Raw genomic sequence first — 24,581 nt, forward strand, 5'->3', positions numbered from 1 at the left:
ATGTGAAAGTGAAGTCGCTCAGTCATGTCCGACTCTTAGCGCCCCCGTGGACTGCAGCCCACCAGGCTCCTTCGTCCATGGGATTTTCCAGGCAAGAGTACTGGAGTGGGGTTCCATTGCCCTCTCTGCATCTTTTGAGGATAATCAACCTTATTCTGTTCTAGTGAGTTCATCTCTCTGAATATTTTGGAGATTGGACTATTTAATACCTCTTTGCTGGAGAGCCTCTTCTTTAGAATTGCATCTAAAGATGAAGTTCCAGTACACACAGAACCATGATCTTCCTGTATTATAGAATGTGCCCCAGACCAGTATGTGACTCATTTCTCTGTACCCAATAGCATGGTCATTGTAGATGCATTAATGGTAGGTGTCACAGGAAGCTCAGAAATCTCAAAAGCCTTACTTGTTTGGAATCTTTTATGTAGCAAGTTTCCACAGGGACTTTTTTAGTCACATGGTTAAATAAAGACGTGCTAAGCCCCCAAGGTTTATGAAATTCTAAACATCAATCTGCCTCAAAGGAAGCATGCTTTTCATGGAAGAAACTACACTTGAGGCCTTACATTCTCAAGTTTGCCAAATGTCCAGTAGTGAACCATGCAAGTAAATGCTGTTTATATTGTTTTCATATATTTTCTTTGTCTTAAATTTTTATTAATAGTTATCATTGGTGGCTTGTAGTGCTTCATCTTCAATTTATCAGTCAATTTATCTGAAAACAAAACAAAACCTAAACACTTGAAATACTGCTGCTTTCAGATCCCTGTCATAAGTAAAGTGATGAATACTTTTATAATGTGAATAATTTTATAATTTATCTGCTTTTAAGTCAGATGTTCAGCTAGTTGAACTAGCTATACTGTTTAAAATTTTAAAGAGAAAGACTTTTTTTTTCTCTTTTATAACCTTCCCCCAATTCCACCCTCTCCTCCCTGGCCCCAGTATTTTTATGAAAGACATCTGGGAACTTTATTCACTGCAGTCTTACACTTTATTCCTTGCTGGTCTAGCAATTCAGAGTCTAATCATCATCAAAATCATAATTGTAGATATTTTGGGGTTAAAGTTGCTCAAGGAGAAAGTTTCCTCTGAAGGTTTGAAACAACTAGCACATGTTGTACAAGAGGTTTCTTTACACCCTGTGGCCATAACGTCTGGAAGAATTACTGAATATATGTAATACATGACTTTCCGACATTACATTAAAATACAATAAAATATTATTATCTGTTCCCAGACATTTTGGCCACCCCACAGTACATGGATTTCTGAGACAGTGTAAATAGGAAAGATACTTACAATTCTTTAAGAATGAAGATTTGCAAAACCCTTTAGCATTAGGCAAGCAGTAGTATCAGGGATTGACAACATGCTGTAATGAATCTTTTATCTTTGTATGCCTGTGGTTTACAAAATATTTTTACTTTAGCTTTATAAAACTGTTTTGATGTACATTTTGTGTATAGTTGAAATCAAAGCTCAGAATAGTGAAGCAGCTTCTTCATAGTTACAATGTTCAGTGTTAGCATTGTAACTAACAATGTTATGTCCTCAGTATGTCTCTAAGGACAAATTCCTCATATTTTTTTCTTTTTAACTCTACCATACCATCTCTTAGTCAGGTTTCCCTGGTGGCTCAGATGGTAAAGAATCTACCTGCAATGCAGAAGATCCAGGTTCAATCCCTGGGTTGGGAAGATTACCTGGAATAGGGAATGGCTACCCATTCCAGTATTCTTGCTTGGGAAATCCCATGGACAGAGGAGCCTGTAGGCTATAGTTCATGGGGTCACAAAGAGTTGGACACAACTGAGCAACTAGCACTTTCATTTTCACTTTTCACCATCTCTTCCATATCTGCTGAGAAAATTCAAACCCATTCCTTTCCATTAGAAACTTATTATTTTATTTTTCAATGTAGGTCTTTTCATAATATTTCCTTTTTAATCCTTGAACAATACTATGTTGTAGGTACATTATTATTCCCATTTTCTAGATGCAGAAGCTGAGGCACAGAGAGGGAAGGCAATTTGCTTAACCTTACACAGTTAATCAATTGCAAGTATAAAGCTATCAGAATCCAAAACTTGCTCTTTTATCTCATACACTGCTTCTTCTCACATACTGGTGGCTATAAATCTGAATTCAGTAAGGGAAGTAATGCAATGGCTAGTTTGAACCATTAATTATCTTCTCATTGATATATATATGGGAGAACTTTAACTTCTAATAGATTTTCAAACTGCTTCTCCTAACTTGACTCTCGACCAAAGTATAAGTATCTGTCATTTGTATAGCATCTTAGAGCTGACCACGTGTTTTCACATACTTATTTCATTGATCATGACAACAAACTTATGAGATACTTAGGACAGGTATAATTAGCAGGATGATTTTCCTGATGAGAAATATTTATCTCAGAGGAGTAAAAGGCTATACAGTTCATATGGCTGATAAGTGAAAAAAAAAAATCACCCAGATCTCCTGATGATACATCCTGGGAGCTCTCTGTGAAAGTGAAAGTGAAGTTGCTCAGTCATGTCCAACTCTTTGAGACCCTATGGACTGTAGCCTACCAGGCTTCTCCGTCCATGGGATTTTCCAGGCAAGAGTACCAGAGTGGGTTGCCTTTCCCTTCTCCAGGCAATCTTCCTGATCCAGGGATCGAACCCATGTCTCCTGCATTGCAGACAGACGCTTTACCCTCTGAGCCACCAGGTAAGCCCGTAACACTATGATAAAGATTGCCCAGCACCCCATAAGGTTCCACCTGCTTATGCAGGTTTACCAAGAGCGCTCTTCCTCTTTGGAAGAAGTCAAATAGGCCATAATGAATCTTAACTTTTGATAGGAGAGATTCTTAAACCTGGGCTAATAGACATCATGTGTGGATGTGTGTTAGTATAGACTATGGACTCTGGATTTGGAAAAGGCACAGCAAGAATTCTGGTTCTGCTGTGAGCTCTAACTCGCTGTTTCTTTGCTGGAAGTTAGTCTATTATTTTGATTCTCAATTTTTACAGATGAAAATATTGTGAGAAAACAAATGTATGATCTCCTGCTATGATGGTGATTTTCTGGCAAACTCCTTAAATTTTTAATGTAGCATATCTCATGCTGTGGCATGAAAATGCTTGGCTTTAGGAAGTCAAGAATGTAAAAGACCTCAGTGACATCCTAGGTTATGTAATTTTGGAGTTTCATGGTTTCCTGGAAATAATGATGTTGATATAATTTTAATATAAAAAAGGCATGATAAAACTGTGAATGCTGACAGCAATCAGTCCTGGGTAGGAATTCACATCAGAACAGAAGAGAGGCTGATTAAACATGTGCATTTTGCAAATTATACTTGTGCTCAGTCACGTTGTGCTAACTGAGAAGACTACCAAACTATTTCTTCTGTATGAGTATATGGAATAAAACTGTAATGAATTTCATAAACGTGGGGTATATATTTCACAATCCTGTATAGGCAATTTATATTCTAATCATTACCACATTATAATGATGTCTGCTTATATACTGTCTTTATCACCAGACAGGGACTAGTCAAGAACTATATATTTTGCATCTTATATTCATGATACAAGGCTTCTTAACAGAAAACATATAAAAGTGACTCAAGAGATGTTTACCTAACTGGGTTTGTCTCACATGATAGAGTCTATACGTACATATATTTATACACACATATATATTATGTAAACATACATAATTACACACCCACATCTGTGCATGTTCTTTATGTCTTTGTTGATATGTAATCTACTATCTATAATCTTACACCTACTTGGTAAGACATGACATTTTTAAAGGGAAACAGTTAGTCTACTACTATATCGTATGTATATTCTAATTCATTATTCTACAAATATATATATCTGCAAGATACAGTAAGCATATTTAGTTGTAAATATACCTTTAGTTTTAGCAACTGAAAATTTTTGAGCAAAAATTTAGTTCAGCAATATTTATTTATATATAGTTCAACCAGTTTTAATAACCTCAAAAACAACCTAAAAAGAGGCTTGTTTGCAGAGTTTTGATGAAAATTTCTTGGTAAGCTTATTTTAAATCACAATATTAGAGTATATTCTATGATAATAAGCTTTCAATGAGTATGTAAACATTAGATTAAATATTTCACTTGGCATTTGTGTTGTTTTGAAGGGGTAGTGGTATAAAGAACAGGAGAATAGGCATGATACTAATCCATATGCTATAGGAAGTTGATATCTCTCTTTTGGTTGAGTAAATGAAAGAAAATGCTAATACTTTTCAGTAAGGATAATTAATGAGGCAATAAAAAGCATATCATCATGGAGCTGAGGAAAGAGTCACCTAATCATATAAAATTACTACTTCATGTTCAGTTTAGAAAGTCTTCAAAGTTTAGGTGGGTTTAGCGAGGCCTACTGCATATCAGCCCAATCCTTCTTTCAGTATTCCTCAGCATGATGGTGGTGAGGGGGATTTTTCACTTTATTTAAAAAGGGAGAACAGTGAACGGAGAGCTGTTGCTGTGTTTTACCATTGTGGGGTGATGATTGTTAAGTACTCTGATTTTCCCCATCCCCCCACACTAGTGGCAACTCTAACGGCTTTAGGGTCAGGACAGCGTCTCTTAGTAACTTAAAGTGAAAGAGAGGTAGGTTAATTGGAGATTATGAGTTCTGGAGAAAGGTCTTGAAACTATACTTAAAGAATAAAGTGCTAGCCAAAGAATGCTTTACCTGAATGAATTTGGGCAGCAAATGGCATGTTTGTGATCCTTGCACTAACCAAGGACCTGAGGCTAACTGAAGTGGAAAGAAAATGGACAGGTATCAGACAGACTGCTACTTCCAGCATTTGGGCCCTTTGACCCTGATCGCATCCCTTAATTTCTCAGTTTTACCATTTCACCAATATAAGATGGTGAGAATACCTATTCAAAAGGACTGCTGTGAGGAATAATTAAAGCTCACTGACATGCAGTGAAGTGAAAGTCACTCAGTTGTGTCCGACCCTTTGCGGCCCTATGGGCTGTACAGTCCATGGAATTCTCCAGGCCAGATACTGGAGTGGGTGGCCTTTCCCTTCTCCAGGGGATCTTTCCAACCCAGGGATTGCACCCAGGTCTCCCGCATTGCAGGCAGATTCTTTACCAGATGAACCACCAGGGAAGCCCCATTGACATAGGAAATGCTCAATAAAGGATGGCTGCTATTCTAAGCTTTCCACAAAACCACCTGTGACTGTGTCTGCTCTCTCTTTTTTTTTCCTTTGTTTACTTGTTTTCTTTAGTTCTTTTGAAGCCATGGAATTGGGGATGGGTGGATAAGGGACAGCCCTAAAGGAAAAAGAAAAAACAAAACAATGGAAGCAGTGGCACATCTGTGGATACAGCTTTGGTCTAACTCAGCCGCCCCTAAGTTGCCACATGTTTATACGTTTCCCACTGAATGAATGCATTCTGATATCTTTAGTGTCTTTCTCTCATTCTTTATGTCTTTTTCTGAATATAAAATTAAATTGTTATTTTCTTAAAGAAAGTGGAAAATATCAAAGCATTTTAAGAAGAAAACAAAATTCACCTGTATTCCCATTAGCCAGAGACATGCATTGTTTACAATCCAGTATTTCTTTTCTTTTTCCAACGTATACAATTGTGTACCTGAATACACTTACCGTAGTTGAGAACATACTACATATGTCATTTGTATACTACTTGTTATGTTAAATAGAAGGGTATTTTTAAGCCATGGAGAGCTAGTACTTTTTCATCACTTTATTCTTTAAAATATAGACTACACAGTCCATTCAGTGAAAAGCTCCCTAGGAAGTTGGGAGAACTGTCATTATAATTTATGCCGTGGTTATTTTAATATCTTAATGTAGTAATTTATGCTTGAGTAGGACTATAGAGTGAATTTTTAGTTTTGGCAACTTGTTTCCTTTTCTCCCTTTTCCTCAATCCCGTAATTGCTCTCTCTGGGAAATAACTATTTGCCGAAGATAAAAATTATTGGTATGGATCCTTGAGATACAGTCTATAAATGGGAGAAGATTCATCATGCAGCTTTCTTTCTGCTCCTTAAAGAAGAAATCCTAGGGGCTTTGTGAGATGCTGAGAAACACTTTGTTCTTTATTGTGACAGAGCTAGATCTCAGGGTAATGGATCTGATTAGAGTCTGAACTCCTCTTTTCTGGGTAAGATAAGCCTTGAGATATAAGACTGTTTTCCGAGAAGGCAATGGCAACCCACTCCAGTACTCTTGCCTGGAAAATCCCATGGACGGAGGAGCCTAGTGGGCTGCGGTCCATGGGGTGGCTACGAGTTGGGCACAACTGAGCGACTTCACTTTCACTTTTCACTTTCATGCATTGGAGAAGGAAATGGCAACCCACTCCAGTGTTCTTGCCTGGAGAATCCCAGGGACGGGGGAGCCTGGTGGGCTGCCGTCTGTGGGGTCGCAGAGTCCGACACGAGTGAATCGACCTAGCAGCAGCAGCAGCATAAGACTGTTTTATTAGCAGTTGAAATGACTAAATCTGACTCAGTCTTACAATGCATAATAAAAAGTACACTACTAATATGGCTAAGTCTCAAAAACATAATGTTGATTAAAAAATAAGAATTTAAGAAGCCATACAATAAGGGACTTCCCTGGTGGCTCAGACGGTAAAGTGTCTGCCTACAATGCAGGAGACCTGGGTTCAATCCCTGGGTTGGGAAGATCTCCTGGAGAAGGAAATGGCAACCCACTCCAGTATTCTTGCCTGAAAAATCCCATGGACAGAGAAGCCTGGTAGGCAGCCCAACATGGGGTCGCAAAGAGTCTGACACGACTTCACTTTCACTTTCACAGTAAGGTAATGTTTTTGTAAGTCTAGAAATTATAGTTGACAGTATAACTTATTATTTTGGTATATATCTATGTAGTATAAATTCATATCAGCTTCAGGATAATGGTTAATTTTGGTGTTTGGAGGGGGTGTTTTTTCTAGATAACATTCTATTTCTTACTGAAAAAAATTCAAAGCAAATATGTCAAAATATGACATTTGCTAAGTTTTAATGGTATCTTTATTGTGTCTATTAATAATATGTCGTGATTTTTAAAATATTTTTCAGTTTGTTTCCAGGATTTAGTCTTTCTAATGACTGAAGCGACTTAGCAGCAGCAGCAGCGAGTTAGAGCAGCCTTCTTTCAGCTAGTGAAAAACAATTTTGAGTGGTCATTGCTTGTTGGGGGTGGAATGAAATCAAAAGGAACACTTTGAGGTGATCTGTAGCTCCCAAAACTCGATTAGAGAGTGTTTAAAACGAATGTTCACAGAATCCCTCCGGCACTGCCTGCGGTAATGGGAGCAGGTATTTTGAACAGTTACTCATGCGCAGGGTCCTTCTCTCTCCTGGTAAGAGGTTAATTCTAAGAGAGACTAACTCATTGTAATGGTAATTTGGGCTCGCTTCCAATAACACTTGAGATGTAACAAGCATCACTAGGGCACCAGAATGGTCTTTGTGAAAGAAGAAACAATGTCCAGTGTCTGTCGTCCTTTGATCAATGTGAGGAAAAATGGGGATTTTATTTCATTTATAAGATGTCAGCAATCATTATCCCTTTCTTATGTTTTGAATGACTATTTCCAGCCTACTAATCTTTCTAGTACATGGACCAAAAGTAATTTAAATACAAACTACTCAACAAATATTATTCAGGAAAAATTAGGTAGACCTCACATGGAATGCTTTGGAATGTGTATTATACAATGACTTTGACAGTTTTATGCCTGTGCAAACTTATTGTACATTCCACTGAGGAATTCCATGTATAGGAGAAATACATACATATATATATGCACACATGCTCTTACCATTAATTTTGCCACAATTAAGCAGATAAAAGTTAATTTTAAAAAGCAATTACAAACTTAAGAGATTTATAGAAAATAAGAAAAGCAGATAGAGCAACTGTATTTTGAAAAAAGAAACAGCACATATGGGAAAGTAATAGCCTAAAACATCAGAGTGTTGAACAGAGGGATTTTATTGAGAGGGGTTTTATTAGAATAAGGTTAGATTTTATGTGCTAATACCTTGCAATTTTGTATGAAATACCAGAGTAAAATGATGGCATTTTTCTACCTACTAGTGGCATTTCTTAAAATCTATAAATTCCTTAATTATTAAGGCTTTTCCATTTTTGTTACTGTGTATCTTTTATCATCTGTTAAGGATTTAGATTGCATGATCTGTCTTGCCATGTTTTCATTTAACACAGGAGGTTTCCTTTAAAAAACGAACATCATAAGCTACTTGTTTGCATCACAGCCATTTGTCATAGGAGGAAAAATGTAGTTTGCAGAAGATGTTTCTTAGAATTATTCATGGAGAGTCTCTTTTACCCTATCAGCTCCCCACAACCTACCGTCTGTTGGGGTGGTCTTTAGTTCAGATGTCAAAGCTTTCTTTTTTTAAGTGAACCAGATGCATTGATGTAGCTTGTTGAAAGTGTTAGTCGCTCAGTCAAGCCCGACTCTGCATCCCATGGACTGCAGCCCACCAGGCTCCTCTGTCCGTGATTTTCTAGGCAAGGATACTGCAGTGGTTTGCTATTTCCATCCCAGGGGATCTTCCTGATCCAGGGATTGAACCTGGGTCTCCAGCACTGCAGGCAGATTCTTTACCAACTGAACTTGCAGGGGGTTAAATTTCATTCCAGATAAGAAACTAAAAAACATTAACTTAAAGGAACTTGTTTGCAGTTTTCTGTTTGAAACAATATGTTCTTTAATTAAAAACCATCACTTTTACTGATATAAAACCATGTATACAAAGTTGCGTTGTGCTTCTTCCCTTTTTTCTGTCATCTAAGTATAAATTCAGAATTTAGGAGAAAGGTTTCTCAGTTGTTGGGCAGAATACTGAAGCTGTCCGTGACTGTTTAATAGGCATTATCTATACTGATTAAATCTGACATGAAACATACCTCATCCAAAGGAAAGTGATCCATTAGTTATTTTAAATGGATTTTTAACGAAACAAACTACAATGAAATGAATGGAACCACAGAGTATGAATGTAAAGCCTGACAACATGTAGGTTAAGAGTATAAGAATAAATGTGTGTGAGAGCATATATGTGCAAGCAAATACACACATACACACACACACATACATGAGATGCACTTTTATGTTTTATTAAAAAGAGTGAATTTTATGCTCAGTATGTTTGGAAATTTAGTTAAGGGTGAAGAAATTATCTCCCTGAGTCTTCTAATGAATCTCATATTAAAAATCTGATAGCATGCCCTTGCCCTGTGTGTGTGTGGCCTTGGTGGCATGTCCATGCTTCTAACTGATTTATCTCTTGATTTCCTGAACAGCACATTCCAAGAGATGGTCAGGAAAGTCACCTTACCCGAGCAAGCAGTTTTCATACTGTCATAGTCTTCCTGGCTTCCTTCTTTATCCTCCCATCCTCCAGGTTTTCCAAGTCATATTTTTGTGAATTAAGGCAAATATAAGAAATGTGTTCCCTCCTGCCATATTCATATGGTATTGCCTCTGGGAAGATGTTCTTGATTCCTTTTTAGAAAACGTATTCCTTCCTTCATCCTACCCCAACAGGCAGGCAGGATATTTGTACCTTCATGCCAGCACTTGTAACATACTTGCATTATAAACAGCCTTGGTCATCAGAGTCAGGGTTTAGTTGTTCTTTTGCTTTCATTGTATAGCCCAGTGATTAACACATGGTTCATTTTCAATGTGTTTACTCTATTTTACCTAATTTAAATAATTACCTATAATAGATGATTGAGAAAAGTAGAGAAGATAACAAGAAAATAAGGTAGGATTATATGATTCAGTGAGTGAGAATATCATCTTCAGACCTTTTTACTTTTGCATCATTTAGTATTTTCATTAGATGTTCGTTCATTCATTCATTTATTTATCTATATATTATTGAGGACTTACTCTGTGCCAGCCACTAAGGGATACCAAGCTCAACAAGACAGTGCTTCCGTCAAGGAGCTAATGATGTACTGGGTTGTGGGCAATGCTGTTTTGAAAAAAAGGAATCTCAGGATACTCTTTAAGTACCCAGGAGAGGAGATTCATGAAAAGTTTCCTTGAGGAGAAAATATTTGAATCGATATTGAAAATCAGGACTTCGCCCAGGAAACGGGAGAAAGAGATAGAAAAGAAACATTCTAGTTACAGTAAACTATATGCCAAGGCATGGAAGCAAAATAAAATAATGTTTAGAAAAAGACAAATAATTTGGTATATCTGGAGCATAATGTACATTTGGGAGAAGGAAGCCCAGATCATAAGTATTCTTGAGTGCTGATTAAGGAGTTGTGACTTTATGTGCAGATGGTGGAAGCTATGAAAGAGTTTAAGAAGTGGTGTGGCAAAGCCAAATTTGTGTTTTAGATTGGTCTATCCTTTTTATTAAGCCTGGATGATGGATTGAAGGAAGCAAGCCTATAGTCAGAAAATCAGTTATGGGGTCATTAACAAATCTAGAAGAAAAATGGCAAGAATCTGACCTAAGTCAGTACCAATGAGGATAAAGAGATATAGTAGGGAGAGAGGGAACAAGAGAGAGGAATGGACCTAAGCACCCCTCAAGAATCAGAAGCAAAGCAATCTGATGCTGAATGAATGTAGAAAATGAAGATAAGGAATAGTCAAAGATAACTTCCATGGCTTGGGTGAATGGGAAAGTAATGGTGATGTCATTCAGTGACATAAGTAACATAGGGAGAGAGCTTGGTTGTGTTGGGAGGAAAACAGGGAATATATTTTGGACAGAATGGTTCCTGGGGATTAAGGGAATAGGAGATTCTGCTTCTTTACCTCAAAACAGAGATTTGAGTCAGGGCTTTTCTGTTGTGTTCCTGTATCATTGTTTCAAAACTGCCATTAAGGATGTATATTATATACCTTATAGACATAGGTATATACATCCATATTTTGATTTTTCTGTAATAAATAAAAATTAAAATATTGCAGACTCCTATACTTTGTAAAGGATGTTTTAAATCAAGTAATTGGAGAGCTTCAAATGATATTAAAAATAATCTAAACCAGCCCTTCCTTTCTAGATGAATCTCTGAAACCCAGTTTGCTTAAGTGACTTGTCCAAGTTCACAGAGTAAATCAATAGTACCTTGAATTAAAACCCAGATAGCGCAACTCCTAGTTGAGTGTATTTTTCACATTTCATCTCCCTTTTAAAAATGTAAAGAGAAAAGTTAAGCAGCTGTTTATAAACACTTTTAAAGATTCATGACTGACTTTTTCTGCATGTGAAAAGGTGGGATGCAAAAGAGATATTCCAGGCTAGTGAAATGTGTTTTGGTACAGGAAACATCTCATTTGTTTACGTGACGAGAGAATGATTTTCCTGGGTACAGACCCAATTATGTGAAATGGCAACTTTCAGCATCTATAAAAATGTGGTCTTAAGAGTCATAACTAAGAAAAATAACTGAAAAATGTATTCTTAAGGGATTTTTCTGGGGTATCCTTGAAGCTTAGCTTCTCCATTTGTCTCAATAGGGGTCTTGCCATTACTCTGTTGGAGAGATGTAACAAATGTCCCATGAACATTATTAATTACAGTAGCTGACAGCTTCTTCTTAAAAAAAAAAAAAGAATATTTACAGGAACAAATACAGTCGGAAGTAAGCTCCATCAGAATATTCACCTAATTTATTGAAATGACCAATCTATAAGCATCTATTTCTGGGAAGATTCAGCTGTTTGTACTGGTAACATCTGGCACCAGGCTTAGTGCGTAGGATTCATTCAACACATATTGCTAGGACTAACGTGAACTGGTGCGGGATTAATAAGCCTGAAGTAATAAAGGGTCTGGTCTCAGTGTTTTTCCATTTGAAGGGTGACGTGTAGGGAGAATAAAAGTCAGGGAGATGCTGAGACTCCTGGGCTAAGGAGCAGCTAGTGGGCATTAGTGCTGGAAAGCGAGAGTAGAGTCCAGAAAACAAAGTTAACCCCCGCCCCCCAAACTGATAAGCATGAATTAGTATTGTGATGGGGTAGCCTCAAATTAGGAGCCACCAGAAGTAAAGCAAGTAGGAAGAAGCAAGAGGCTAGAAAAGAAATGTGGGTGAGCCAACGGCACCAGCAGCCATTGCTGTTGGCTCAGCCTGCTGATGCAAGGCTGAGTTTCCCACACACCAAGTGGCCACAGCCCGGCATCTGACATCAATTAGTCGTTTCACCTTGCTTTCTATAACCTCTCTGAACCTCAGTCACCACATCTATAAAACGAGGTTCTTGGAGCTCATAATATTTAATGTCTCTTCCAGCTCACTTATTCTAATGGTTTTCTTTCTTCTGTGAATACTGTTTTTTCAGATACTGAAATAAGAAATGAGATTCATGCCACGCATATCACTACAGAAACTATTTCAAATGTCAGTTTGATGGATCTATTGTCTATAAAGACAATAATGCTTCTCCATTTTGTAATAGAAGCAGTATACTGGAAATTCTAATAATAGAAATTCTTGAAAATAATATATTTGGCCTCAGCCATCGTTTTTATAAAACCATAAACCAAGATTTGGTTGCGTGTTCAGTATTGCCACTGATTTATGAAACAACAATATTAGATAAAGGTATCAACTTTTAAGGCATCTTTTTGCATTGCTTTACCTTTTTATTACTTTCCCATATTTGCCCTTTTACTTTATTTCATGGTTGTTTTGCCATAACTGAGTAATACCATATGCACCAACATTGAATGAGAGTCCATTTAATCTACAACATATTTTAAGTGAACAATGCCTTTGTCAATTTTTATAGGGCTTAAAATGTTATTTTCCTAAGAATTATATGGGGAAATTCTATTCTTTGTGCTTTAAGATATGCTCTTGTTTAAGAGGTTCCTTGAAGTGATCTCTTAAAGTAAAATGATAGAGAATGCATTTCATATGCAAGACATGGCATAATCTCACACAGATTGTGGTTCTTATGAACATGAAGTGGCAAGAGTTTTGAGGGCTCAGTAAAAAAATCTCTCCCCAAACTCTCTTTTGTGGTAGAAAATTATAGCATTAATTCTCTGCTAGTCACTGGGCAAAAGACTTGGGCATGCAATTTATGAATGAACTACAAATATCTGATAATCTTCACTTCTTAAAAATATTTTTTCTCTGCTTAAGAATGCTACACTGGACTCTAAATTTTCTTTCTCACCACCTATAACATTTCACAGGATATTACAGGCATCAATCACTATGAAAATGATTAAATAAAAAAATGAAAAACTATCTATCCTTGAACAGTTGCACCTCGTTCATTCTGTAGCCTTCATTTTTTTATTCCCTGCATGAATATTGTGTGTTACCAGAATTTGTCTGTGACATTCATTATAGTGTGCTTGTCCTTGATGGGTGATCATTCTTTAGAAGGAGCACATCCTGAGGGGGTCCATCTAGTTTCTTTCAAAGCAACATCACAGTTCTACCCCAACTTACTGTGTGATCATAGACAATTTGCCTAACTTCCAGAGTCTGTTTCCTTATCAGTGAAATGAGAAAAATAATAGAGTGGCTGGATTGTTGTAAGTAGTCAATGAGCTATATACTTGTAAACCCTCACACATACTTAGCTTTAGTAGAGGCTTAGTGTGTTGTCATTGTTGTTATTACTTTTGTTATATTAAACAGTAGTTTGTAAGAAATGAAATCAGTGGAAGAAAATATTATTAAAAACTGCATACTAAGGCAAAAAAGGTAGGTGTTGATGAGAGTATTTTTAATGACCCATTGTATTAAAAGTGCTGGCAAAGTAAACTTGCCAGCTACCTGGCCTGAGATCTGTCACTTCATCTCAAATTACCTTGCCCTCTAATATAGTAAATCAGAATGAAGTAATCACTCTCTAATGTTGCATGTTTTTATCAAAGAAAAAAGTAAGTGAATTCTCAATGAGCTGGCTAAAAATGAAATCAGTCAATCAACCAATCAACCAGTCCACAGAAAAACAGTTCCCACAATTCTGATGTTAGTGAAACAGCAGAAGGTAGATTTGAGTCCATTCTTTCATTTCTAACAAGACACCTAACACCTCTGAGCCTTAGATTTTTAAATCATAAAATAGAGTCAATACTTTCCTTTTAAGGTTGGTGTAAGAATCAGGTCAGACAGTGTATGAAAGTTCTTTGTAAACACAAAATCACTTTACAAATGTAATATTAAGGCCTTGCTTAAAAATCATCACTGATTGTTTACTGTGTCATTTTGAATCACATCCTATATCCTCTTACTAGCTTTTTGGCCCATACTTTATAAAAGCTCTGGAGTCAGACACTGAATGTGGCATTGTAGTCAAATAATTTTATGAGTCAGATTGGGAGTCTCCTACTTTATAATCCATTAGCTCTTGTGGCCACCAAATTCTATGCTTAAGATGCACATCTTAGGTGTTTATAAAACATGGAACCTTGAAGTAGCTATCATGTTCTGTAAGCATATTTTGAAACCAGTACAGAATATATGAAGACAATCAAATTTGTTGCATATATTTTCAGAACCTGGCTAATGTAGCACCCGAAGATGGATTTCACAAATATACATCTACAGAGGAATGTTTAGAGATAAGATGAAAGTTGTCCTTCTTATTAATCACACATTGTATATTCGACTTCTGCCTCTCTCCTCAGCCTTTAAATCAACTACGTCTGGTTTTTGCTACTTAAGTGTGCCATTACCTTTTACATTAAAAAGCAGTTAGAGAGAGCAGCCCCATTTGATTAAAAAATAATTAGCTAGCATTAGACTGTAAAAAATTGTTACTCATCATGGCAACCCAAAGAAGAATTTTAGGATAGGTTGGAGACCTGCTTTATTTCTACAACAGGATCAGCAGTAGAAGTGGGAGGCTCTTTGTGATGAATACTGGCACAAGGCAGATACTAGATTTGCTGGTGTTGATTTTTACAGTTAAAGGCACAGTAATGCAGAATAGGTGAATGGATAGTATCTAACACTGATAAACCACAAAGCAGCTAAACCTGGATGTAGTCACTCTATGTCAGAGGGAGTCCTCCTCTATGGAGATTGGGGCACATGGTTATTACTACACCCAGAATAAGTCAGACTCTGGGAACTGATTCCCACTATCCAACCACATAGAAGTTGAAGTAATTGTATCAGCAGATCTATACTGGAGCTCACTGGTTAGTGAATTTCCTCTCAGGAAAGAAATCTGCATAGGGAAAACAAGTTGTTAGTTGAAATTTCTTGGTAAGCATGGAATCTGGCATAAAATAATTTTGATGGTCTAAATCACTTTTACTCAAGGAAATTGCCATTTTGTGAACAAGGTAAAAGGCTAGTTGTTCTTTAGTCCCTAGGTCAAGTCCATCTCTTTACAACCCCATCCATGGCCAGGCCCCTCTGTCCGTGGGATTTCCCAGGCAATAATACTGGAGTGCACTGCCATTTCCTCCTCCAGGGGATCTTCCTGACCCAGGGATGGAATCCATGTCTCCTGTGTCTCCTGCATTGCAGGAGGATTCTTGGAGCCAGCTGGGAAACTCATAGAGTAATTAAGTAGTGCTTAAGAGTCCCTGGGTCGGGAAGATCCTCTGGAGAAGGAAATGGCAACCCACTCCAGTACTCTTGCCTGGAAAATCCCATGGACAGTGGAGCCTGGTAGGCTATAGTCCATGGGGTCACAAAGAGTCGGGCACGACTGAGCGACTTTACTTACTACTTACTTTACTAAGATGACTAGATTAAAGGTTAAAAACATGGGTTTTAGCACTGGGGGTTGAATTCTTGTTTGTTCTTGAGCAAGCTATGGATTTTCTAAGCCTTAGTAGTCTCACCTATAAAATGGCTATAACAATACCTACCATATATAATCGTCATAAGGTTTAAGTGGTATCATAAAAGGAAAAGCACTTAACTCAGTGCCTGCAGCATAGTAGACAATGGCTAAATGTCAGCTATAAATGCCAGATATCATCTCCATGATGGAGATTTACCTGCTGTTTTTGAGAATATACACATTTATATACTGCCCCAGATTTCTGGATAAGCATGAAGCATACTGCTAATACGTGCTTGAGGCTTCCTTTGCTAAGCATTCATTGTTAGAAACTTAAATCAATGTGATTGAAGCAAAAGAAAAAAAAAAGTGGGCTGCTCAAGGAACATCACACAGTTTACAACTTCATGTCCAAGGATGAATCTGGCTAAAAACATGACAAGATTGAGGTACTCTAAAAATACCCTTCTATCTGTATTACCTGGCTATCTGTCTACCTACCTACCTATCTTTCTGACTTAGCCTCATACTTAGGCTGGCTCTGGTTTTGTGATGGCAAAATGGGACATCAAGTGTCAAGCATATATGTTACCAACTTACCACAGAGGAAAAAGAAGTTCTTTTGTAAATGTTGGACAGAATTGCATAACTGAGACTTAATGGCTTTGCTTATGGTATCTTTTCATTCTTGAACAATTCATTCTCTCCAAGCAAGAGCAGAACATTGTGGTTTGTCAGGCTCAAACATGTACCTACCCCTGAAGCCAGGGTAGGACTACTCTACTCAAAGCATTTGTTCTGAAGGAAGAAAAGACACTTTTCCAAAAGAAAGTTAAGGGGTGTTATTAGGAAAAAAAGGAACAGATGAGCAGAATCCAAAACAATAGATGTCTGATACTCCAACCTACCCTCTGTTCTCCTACACTTCCATTGCTGTTTAAATATGTTAGTTCAATTGGAATAAAGCCAAGATTGAATTTAGCCCAGAGACATAAATTTTGTTAAGATAATTTCCAGATATGTATCCTAATCTATTTTGTATTTGTTTTATTAAAAAGAAAAATTGTTTCCTCCTACTTCTAATTTGGGAATAAAGGATGAAGAGGAGTTACCTTATACTGACCACAAACAAGGTCAGAACTTATTACTAATAACATGAGTTTGATTCTGACCTTTCATTTTCTTTAGCTTGGGGCAGACTCACATTTGAGAAATAGAAATAAGAGATGTTGTTAGAAGGTGAACTGCCAAAGTTTACAAAGAAGAATTTCGTTTTAGGCTATATTTATTACATGACAATAGTGTTACTATAGATTATAAAATAGGGGATGTATTTTGGTTCACCAAATCAGTAAAAATCACGTAGCTGTTAAAGACTTGGAACCCAGCTTGTGAAGCAGGACTTGGCAGAGCTACCCAGTGGTGAGCAGTGTCGGTGTGAGAGTTAAGGACTTCAGCGCTCAGCTCCAAGTCGGGCTGTTTCTGCGGTGTGTGGCCTTGGATCTGACTTCTCTCGGATGCAGTTTTCCCCGTATGTGTAATTGGGTAATAAAACGTAGTCACCACACAGTGCTGGGGGAGAATTCAGTGCACTGGGAGGGAAGTGCAGGCTTCTCTCTGTATTTTTCCAGCAGTGCATATGCTCAGCCTTATTCTCCCAGGTGCCTAACGGGCTCCCTTATATTAAGTCGCTGAGTAATTCTTCTTGGCCTCTATGGTACTATTTATTTTACAACTGTAGTATTTTCTAAGATGGCACCATAAAGGACTAAATGTTGCCCAAGGCAAGAACGGCAAATGCTGCTTTATGGACCATACTCTCAGTGAGTTTGTGTGTGTGTGTGTGTGTGTGTGTGTGTATGTGTGTGTGTGAAAGAACACTGAGGAGCTCTGAGGCTCTGCCGCTCATTTCATATGCTCTTGCCTATTCTTGAATATTCCAAGCCTTGTGTTTTGGAAAACTGTCCCCCTCCCACTAGTTGTCCCATTTCTCTAACCCAGCATAATCTTTTATTTTTCATTACAGAGGAGGCGGAATTATTCTCAAAGTTGAGTGGTCATTATGATAATAATGAAAAGACCAGAGAACCAAGATTTAGATTTAAATTATTGTGGTAACTCTGTTGAGTTTTTGCTGGATGACCTTAGGCTCATCATTGACCTCCTCTAATTCTGTTTCCTCACCTATAAAATGAAAAGAACAGTGAGTTCATCTGTGCGTGACTCTCACATCTTTGCTGTAAGGGTTAAATGAGAAAGCACTAGCCAAGTGTGAATTTCCACGCTGATTGTGTTGATTAGATATGTGCATCAGTATATTAGGAGTTTGTTAGCAACTCCTGTGTGCTCTGTCCCGTTTCCACAGCCTCTCAGAGTTGCAGAGGATTCCTGCCAGATGGCTGATTTGCCAGCTGTATCTTGTTTTGTCATTGTAAATATTATATGCTCCAACCGAAAGGCTTTGCTTATAATGTAGTATTCCTTGCCCTTCATCTCTTGCAGATTGAGAATTACATTGTGGAAAATATGAAGTCGGAGATGGCTCAGATACAGCAGAATGCAGTTCAGAACCACACGGCCACCATGCTCGAGATAGGGACCAGCCTCCTCTCTCAGACCGCAGAGCAGACCAGAAAGCTGACAGATGTTGAGACCCAGGTACGTCGCAGACCCAGAGATGACAAGCTCTTAACTGGAAAGATTTCTTTTTTTTCTTTTAGCTTACTCCATAAATACAGAGCACATTTCAGCACTGAGATTGGGGAAACATACACATTTTTGTTTATTGGTTTAATAACAACAGTGACTGCCTGACATGGCAGGCATGCTTCTCTTGATTTCATGAGAGTTGATATATTTAGCTTTGTATGTTTGCAAAAACAGGACTGGCAAAGCACTTAATCAGCATTTAAATTTCAAATAAATTCATTACAACTACCAACTGTGATACGACCTATGTCAAACAGAATAAGCGTTTGTGTCAAATCAGTGCCTTTGATGTACATTTTGACCTATGCTGTTTTATCTCTGGTAGTACTCTACCATAATGGCACCTGCAGAGGCTTTGTGCAGTCAGTGGATAGGAAGAAAGACCCCAAATGAACTGATCTGGAATGTGTAGATTTTTTTGTCAGCATGATTTTATAATGAAAAGTAAATTAAAACTCTGTCTTCATAGGTTTGCTCACATATGTGTGTGTGCTCAGTTGTTCAGTCGTGTCCGACTCTGCAATCCCATGGACTGTAGCCTGCCAGGCTCCTCTGCCCATGGAATATTCCAGGCAGGTTGCCATTTCCTCCTCCAGGAGATCTTCCTGACCCAGGGATCGAACCCACATCTCATGAATCTCCTGCACTGGCAGCTGGATTCTTTTACCAGTGTACCACCTGGGAAGCCCCATATGTACACATATGTATATGTATTATATATTATATATTACCCTACTATGGACAATGACATACTTATGTTCAAGTCAGTAAAATGTCTTTTAACTATCACTGCCACAAGTCTACCAGTACAGTTCAATGAAAATATTATTTTTGATGACTGGAAGATAATCTCTGGGTCCCCTTTAAACATGGAAATGGTTATTCCAGTTACCATCCTGAAATCCAGAGGATGATTCTGTCTCAATGAAACTGATTTCTGGAATTGAAGGTGAACTATACTGTGAAAAGATAAACCGAGGCACATTAAACTTTTCAAGAGTTTACTTGAGCAAACATTGATTTAAATTGTGCAGCCCAAAAGTAGCTCTACTACAGGAGAAAAGGGAAAGGTTTTAATGTGGAAAATGTAGAAGCGAAGCAAGGAAATTATTTGATTGGCCCTAGCTTAGGCATTTGCCATATTTAGGAAAGCCTAGTTGGCTGTTTGTGATTGGTTGTTCCTAAGGTTCATTTTCATGGATTTAAGCCCATTGACTCTGGCTTAGATTTGGGTTTGCTTATGTAGGTTACCAAGGCATTAGAGTCATCTCAGTCTAATGGCCTCTAATGTTTAATTTTTAACAATATAAATTCAAAAATAATATGCCATCTTTGTGTTATTCAGCTGCTAAGTCGTGTCCAACTCTTTGCAACCCCGTGGACGGCAGCATGACAGGCTTCCCTGTCCTCCAATATGCGGCCTTGTTTCTGCTTTATGTCATTTGTGTTAAATGGCATCACAGGTCAAATGCTGATATTTAAAGACAAATAGCAATAATAATTTATTTGGACAGGGCATTTTATATTATGCAAACCACTTTCTCTTGGACAAATGATATTCATGAAGACTATTTAGAAGAGAAAGCTTGAGTGGTTTTCTCACATTGATACAGCTTGTTGTTGTTCAGTAGCTAAGTTGTCTCCAACTCTGTGACCCCATGGACTGCAGCAAGCCTGGCTTTCCTGTCCTTCACTATCTCCTGGAGTTTTCTAAAACTCAAGTCCATTGTATCAACTATGCCACCCAACCATCTCAGCCTCTGTTGATACAGCTAGTGAATTGACTTTGATACTCAAACTGAGACATATACATTTCTTTCCTTCTCTGGCCTCCTTGCTTAGTGATAATACCTGCATTGGCAGGTGGGTTCTTTACCACTAGCGCCACCTGAGAAGCACCATACATGTTCTACTTAAACCTAATTGAAAGTAAAAGTTGCTCAGTCGTGTCTGACTCTTTGCAACCCCATGGACTATACAATCCATGGAATTCTGTAGGCCAGAATACTGGAATGGGTAGCCTTTCCCATTTCTCCAGGGGATCTTCCCAACCCAGGGATTGAACCTAGGTCTCCCACATTGCAGGTGGATTCTTTACCAGCTGAGCCACAAGGGAAACCCAAGAATACTGGAGTGGGTAGCCTATCCCTTCTCCAGTGGATCTTCCTGACCCAGGAATTGAACCGGGGTCTCCTGTATTGCAGGTGGATTCTTTACCAACTGAGCTATCAGAGAAGTCCTAAAACCTAATTATTCAACTTCTAATGCAAGGCCAAGTTTACAAAGTGAGTCCTAAATTATTCCTTAATCTCAGTACACTCTATTCTTTTGTCATAAGCATTTATAAACCTTTAGTGCTATCCAAGTGTGCTCCCAGGTTTTTCCTCCCTTATTCAGTCTGCTTTGTTTCACTTTGGTAAGTCTTGCTATTCCTAAACTCATTTCAGGTCTTCAGTTATTTTAGGAACTCATGCCAATAGTTTTGCAGTGTATTTTAATGCCCTAGCTTTCACATGATGTTGTTATAAAGATAAGTAACTTACTGCTTTTTAGTCTTCTGCAACCTTCTAGACTTGAACTTAATAAAAGTAGATAGAACCTTGGATTTATTGCAGTGGCGTTTAAAAGTATTCTTGTGCTCAATAAGCATCATAATCAGAAAAGAGAGAGAATGAGTGCTATAACATAACCCTACTGGTCATGGTGGTGAGACCAGGAACCAGTGCTGGGTGTGTCCCTTCCTCTTTAGTTTAGCTTGCAGTGTTTTCTTTACTCTGTTACCAGTTCATACCAATATCTCCTCTCTTTCTAGTTCCTCTTTCCAAGCGAACAGTGTGAAGGGATTAATTTCAGATATTATTCATGCCTCTTGCTGTAGTGTGCATCTATTTCTGACTTCTTCCTCAGGCCAACAATTTTGAGTCAATGTACACCAGGAGATAAAAAAAAAAAATTAAAATTCACATCTAATAATCTGCGCTTACCTCTTTTTAAAGCAATTTTCAGTGTAGTTCAGTTCAGTTGCTTGGTCATGACTGACTCTTTGCGACCCCATGAACTGCAGCACGCCAGGCCTCCCTATCCATCACCAACTCCCGGAGTCCACCCAAACACATGTCCATTGAGTTGGTGATGCCATTCAACCATCTCATCCTCTGTCGTCCCCTTCTCCTCCTGCCCACAATCTTTCCCAGCAAGGACAGGTTTACAAAGTGAGTCCTAAATTGTTCCTTAATCTCATTTTCCAGTGAGTCAGTTCTTCGAATCAGGTGGCCAAAGTACTGGAGTTTCAGCTTCAACATCAGTCCTTCCAATGAACACCCAGGACTGATCTCCTTTAGGATGGACTGGTTGAATCTCCTTGCAGTCCAAGAGACTCTGAAGAGTCTTCTCCAACACCACAGTTCAAAAGCATCAATTCTTCAGTGCTCAGATTTCTTTATAGTCCAACTCTCACATCCATACATGACCCTGGAAAAACCATAGCCTTGACTAGATGGACCTTTGTTGGCAACGTAATGTCTCTGCTTTTTAATATACTGTCTAGGTTGGTTGTAACTTTCCTTCCAAGGAATAAGTGTCTTTTAATTTCATGGCTTCAGTCACCATCTGCAGTGATTTTGGAGCCCAGAAAAATAAAGTCTCTTACTGTTTCCCCATCTATTTTCCATGAAGTGATGGGACCAGATGCCATGATCTTCGTTTTCTGAATATTGAGTTTTAAGCCAACTTTTTCACTCACCTCTTTCACTTTCATCAAGAGGCTCTTTAGTTCTTCTTCACTTTCTGTCATAAGGGTGGTGTCATCTACATTTCTGAAGTTATTGATATTTCTCCCGGCAATCTTGATTCCAACTTGTGCTTCATCCAGCCCAGAATTTCTCATGATGTACTCTGCATACAAGTTAAATAAGCAGGGTGACAGTGTAAAGCCTTGACGTACTCCTTTCCCTAGTTGAAACCTATGTTGTTCCATGTCTACTTCTAACTATTGCTTCCTGACCTACATATAGATTTCTCAAGAGCAATGTCTTCCCATCTCTCTAAGAATTTTCCAGAGTTTCTTGTGGTTCACACAGTCAAAGGTTTTGGCATAGTCAATAAAGCAAAAGTAGATGTTTTTTTGCAGCTCGCTTGCTTTTTCAGTAATCCAATAGATGTTGGCAATTTGATCTCTGGTTTCTCTGCCTTTTCTAAATCCTGCTTGAACATCTGGAAGTTCATGGTTCACTTACTGTTGAAGCCTGGCTTGGAGAATTTTGAGTATTACTTTGCTAGCGTGTGAGATAAGTGCAATTTTGCAGTATGTTGACCATTCTTTGGCATTGCCTTTCTTTGGGATTGGGATGAAAACTGACCTTTTTCAGTCCTGTGGCCACTGCTGAGTTTTCCAAATTTGCTGGCATATTGAGTGCAGCACTTTCACAGCATCATCTTTTAGGATTCGAAATAGCTCAACTGGAATTTCCATCACCTCCACTAGCTTTGTTCGTAGTGATGCTTCCGAAGGCCCACTTGACTTCGCATTCCAGGATGTCTGGCTCTAGTGGAGTGATCACACCATTGTGATTATCTGGGTCATGAAGATCATTTTTGCATAGTTTTTCTGTGTATTCTTGCCACCTCTTCTTAATATCTTCTGCTTCTGTTATGTCTACACCATTTCTGTCCTTTATTGAGTCCATCTTTGCATGAAATATTCCCTTGGTATCTCTCATTTTCTGGAAGAGATCTTTAGTCTTTCCCATTGTATTGTTTTCCTCTATTTCTTTGCACTTATCACTGAGGAAGGTTTTTTTATGTCTCCTTGCTATTCTTTGGAACTCTTTATTCAAATTAGTGTATCTTTCCTTTTCTCCTTTGCCTTTTGCTTCTCTTCTATTCACAGCTATTTATAAGGCCTCTTCAAACAACCATTTTGCTTTTTTGCATTTCTTTTCCTTGGGGGTGGTCTTGATCCCTCATGTACAATGTAACGAACCTGTGTCCATAGTTCTTCAGGCACTCTGTCTATCAGATCTAATCCCTTGAATCTATTTGCCACTTCCACTGTATAAAGTAAGGGATTTGATTCAGGTCATACCTGAATGATCTAGTGGTTTTCCCTACCTTCTTCAATTTAATTCTGAATTTGGCAGTAAGGAGTTCATGGTCTGTGCCACAGTCAGCTCCTGGTCTTATTTTTGCTGACTGTGTAGAACTTCTCCATCTTTGTCTGCAAAGAATATAATCAATCTGTATTAGTTTTTAATAATTTTTTTTAAAAAAAGTATTGGGGTAGGTATTATTACCATCCCTTGTTAAAGATGTGGAAGCTGAAACTCAGAGAGGTAAAGCAATTGGCTCCAGGTGAAAAAACTTATGAATACTAGAGGGAAGATTTGAACCCAAGACAGTCTGGCATCAGAGTCTACATGCTTTACCAAATTTACATGCTTTCTGCCTATACTCTTGTGATTCCTTTCTTTCTCAGAGGCTGCAGATGCAACTTGGGTTCTAGCAGAGGACAAAATGAATTTCAGATAAAGCAGATTAATGTGGACCTAATAGTGGAAACAGAACATTTTCTATAAATGATGAAGCTGCTGCTGTAGCTACTGCTGCTGAGGGAACCACCAGCTATTGGTGGTTTTTACCATGTGCCTGCACATCATCTCGTGTAACCCACTGCTGCCCTTGTCACTTTCTGGCTGTGTAACTATTAATATAAAGAAGTTCTGTAGAGACTGAGTGTAATTCTCCTCCAACTTCCAATCATTTATATAGAGCCATAGTTTTAGAAATGTAATTTATAAAAATTTTAAACATATATTTTGAATACCTCCTTGATGCAAGATATTTTAATAGGTATCAAATAGAATACAGCAATAAGTAAAGCAGTCTTTATACTCAGTGAGCTTGGGTTAATGTGACAAAAATTTGCTAAACCGTTTCTTTCTTGACTTTCCATTATTAGCTATGGAGCTACCCCTCACAGTCATAAAAGCATCTTTCCAATCTCCTACTGGTGGAGAGGTGTAATAGATCAATGGCCCCAGCTGTTGGGCTCTGAAATCCA

At 38.1% G+C, this 24,581-nt stretch overlaps 1 protein-coding gene across 2 annotated transcripts in view; it reads left to right on the plus strand.

The window, feature by feature from the left end:
- ANGPT1 (angiopoietin 1) overlaps positions 1 to 24,581 on the plus strand; it is a 299,442-nt gene that overhangs the window by 159,666 nt on the left and 115,195 nt on the right. For both annotated transcript variants that reach the window (XM_043880018.1, XM_043880019.1), the window contains exon 2: positions 18,317 to 18,472. In XM_043880018.1, the coding sequence (XP_043735953.1) occupies positions 18,317 to 18,472 (156 nt within the window). The remainder of the gene's footprint in view (positions 1 to 18,316; positions 18,473 to 24,581) is intronic.

Source organism: Cervus elaphus, chromosome 21 (assembly GCF_910594005.1).
Source record: "Cervus elaphus chromosome 21, mCerEla1.1, whole genome shotgun sequence".
Taxonomy (NCBI): Eukaryota; Metazoa; Chordata; class Mammalia; order Artiodactyla; family Cervidae; genus Cervus; species Cervus elaphus.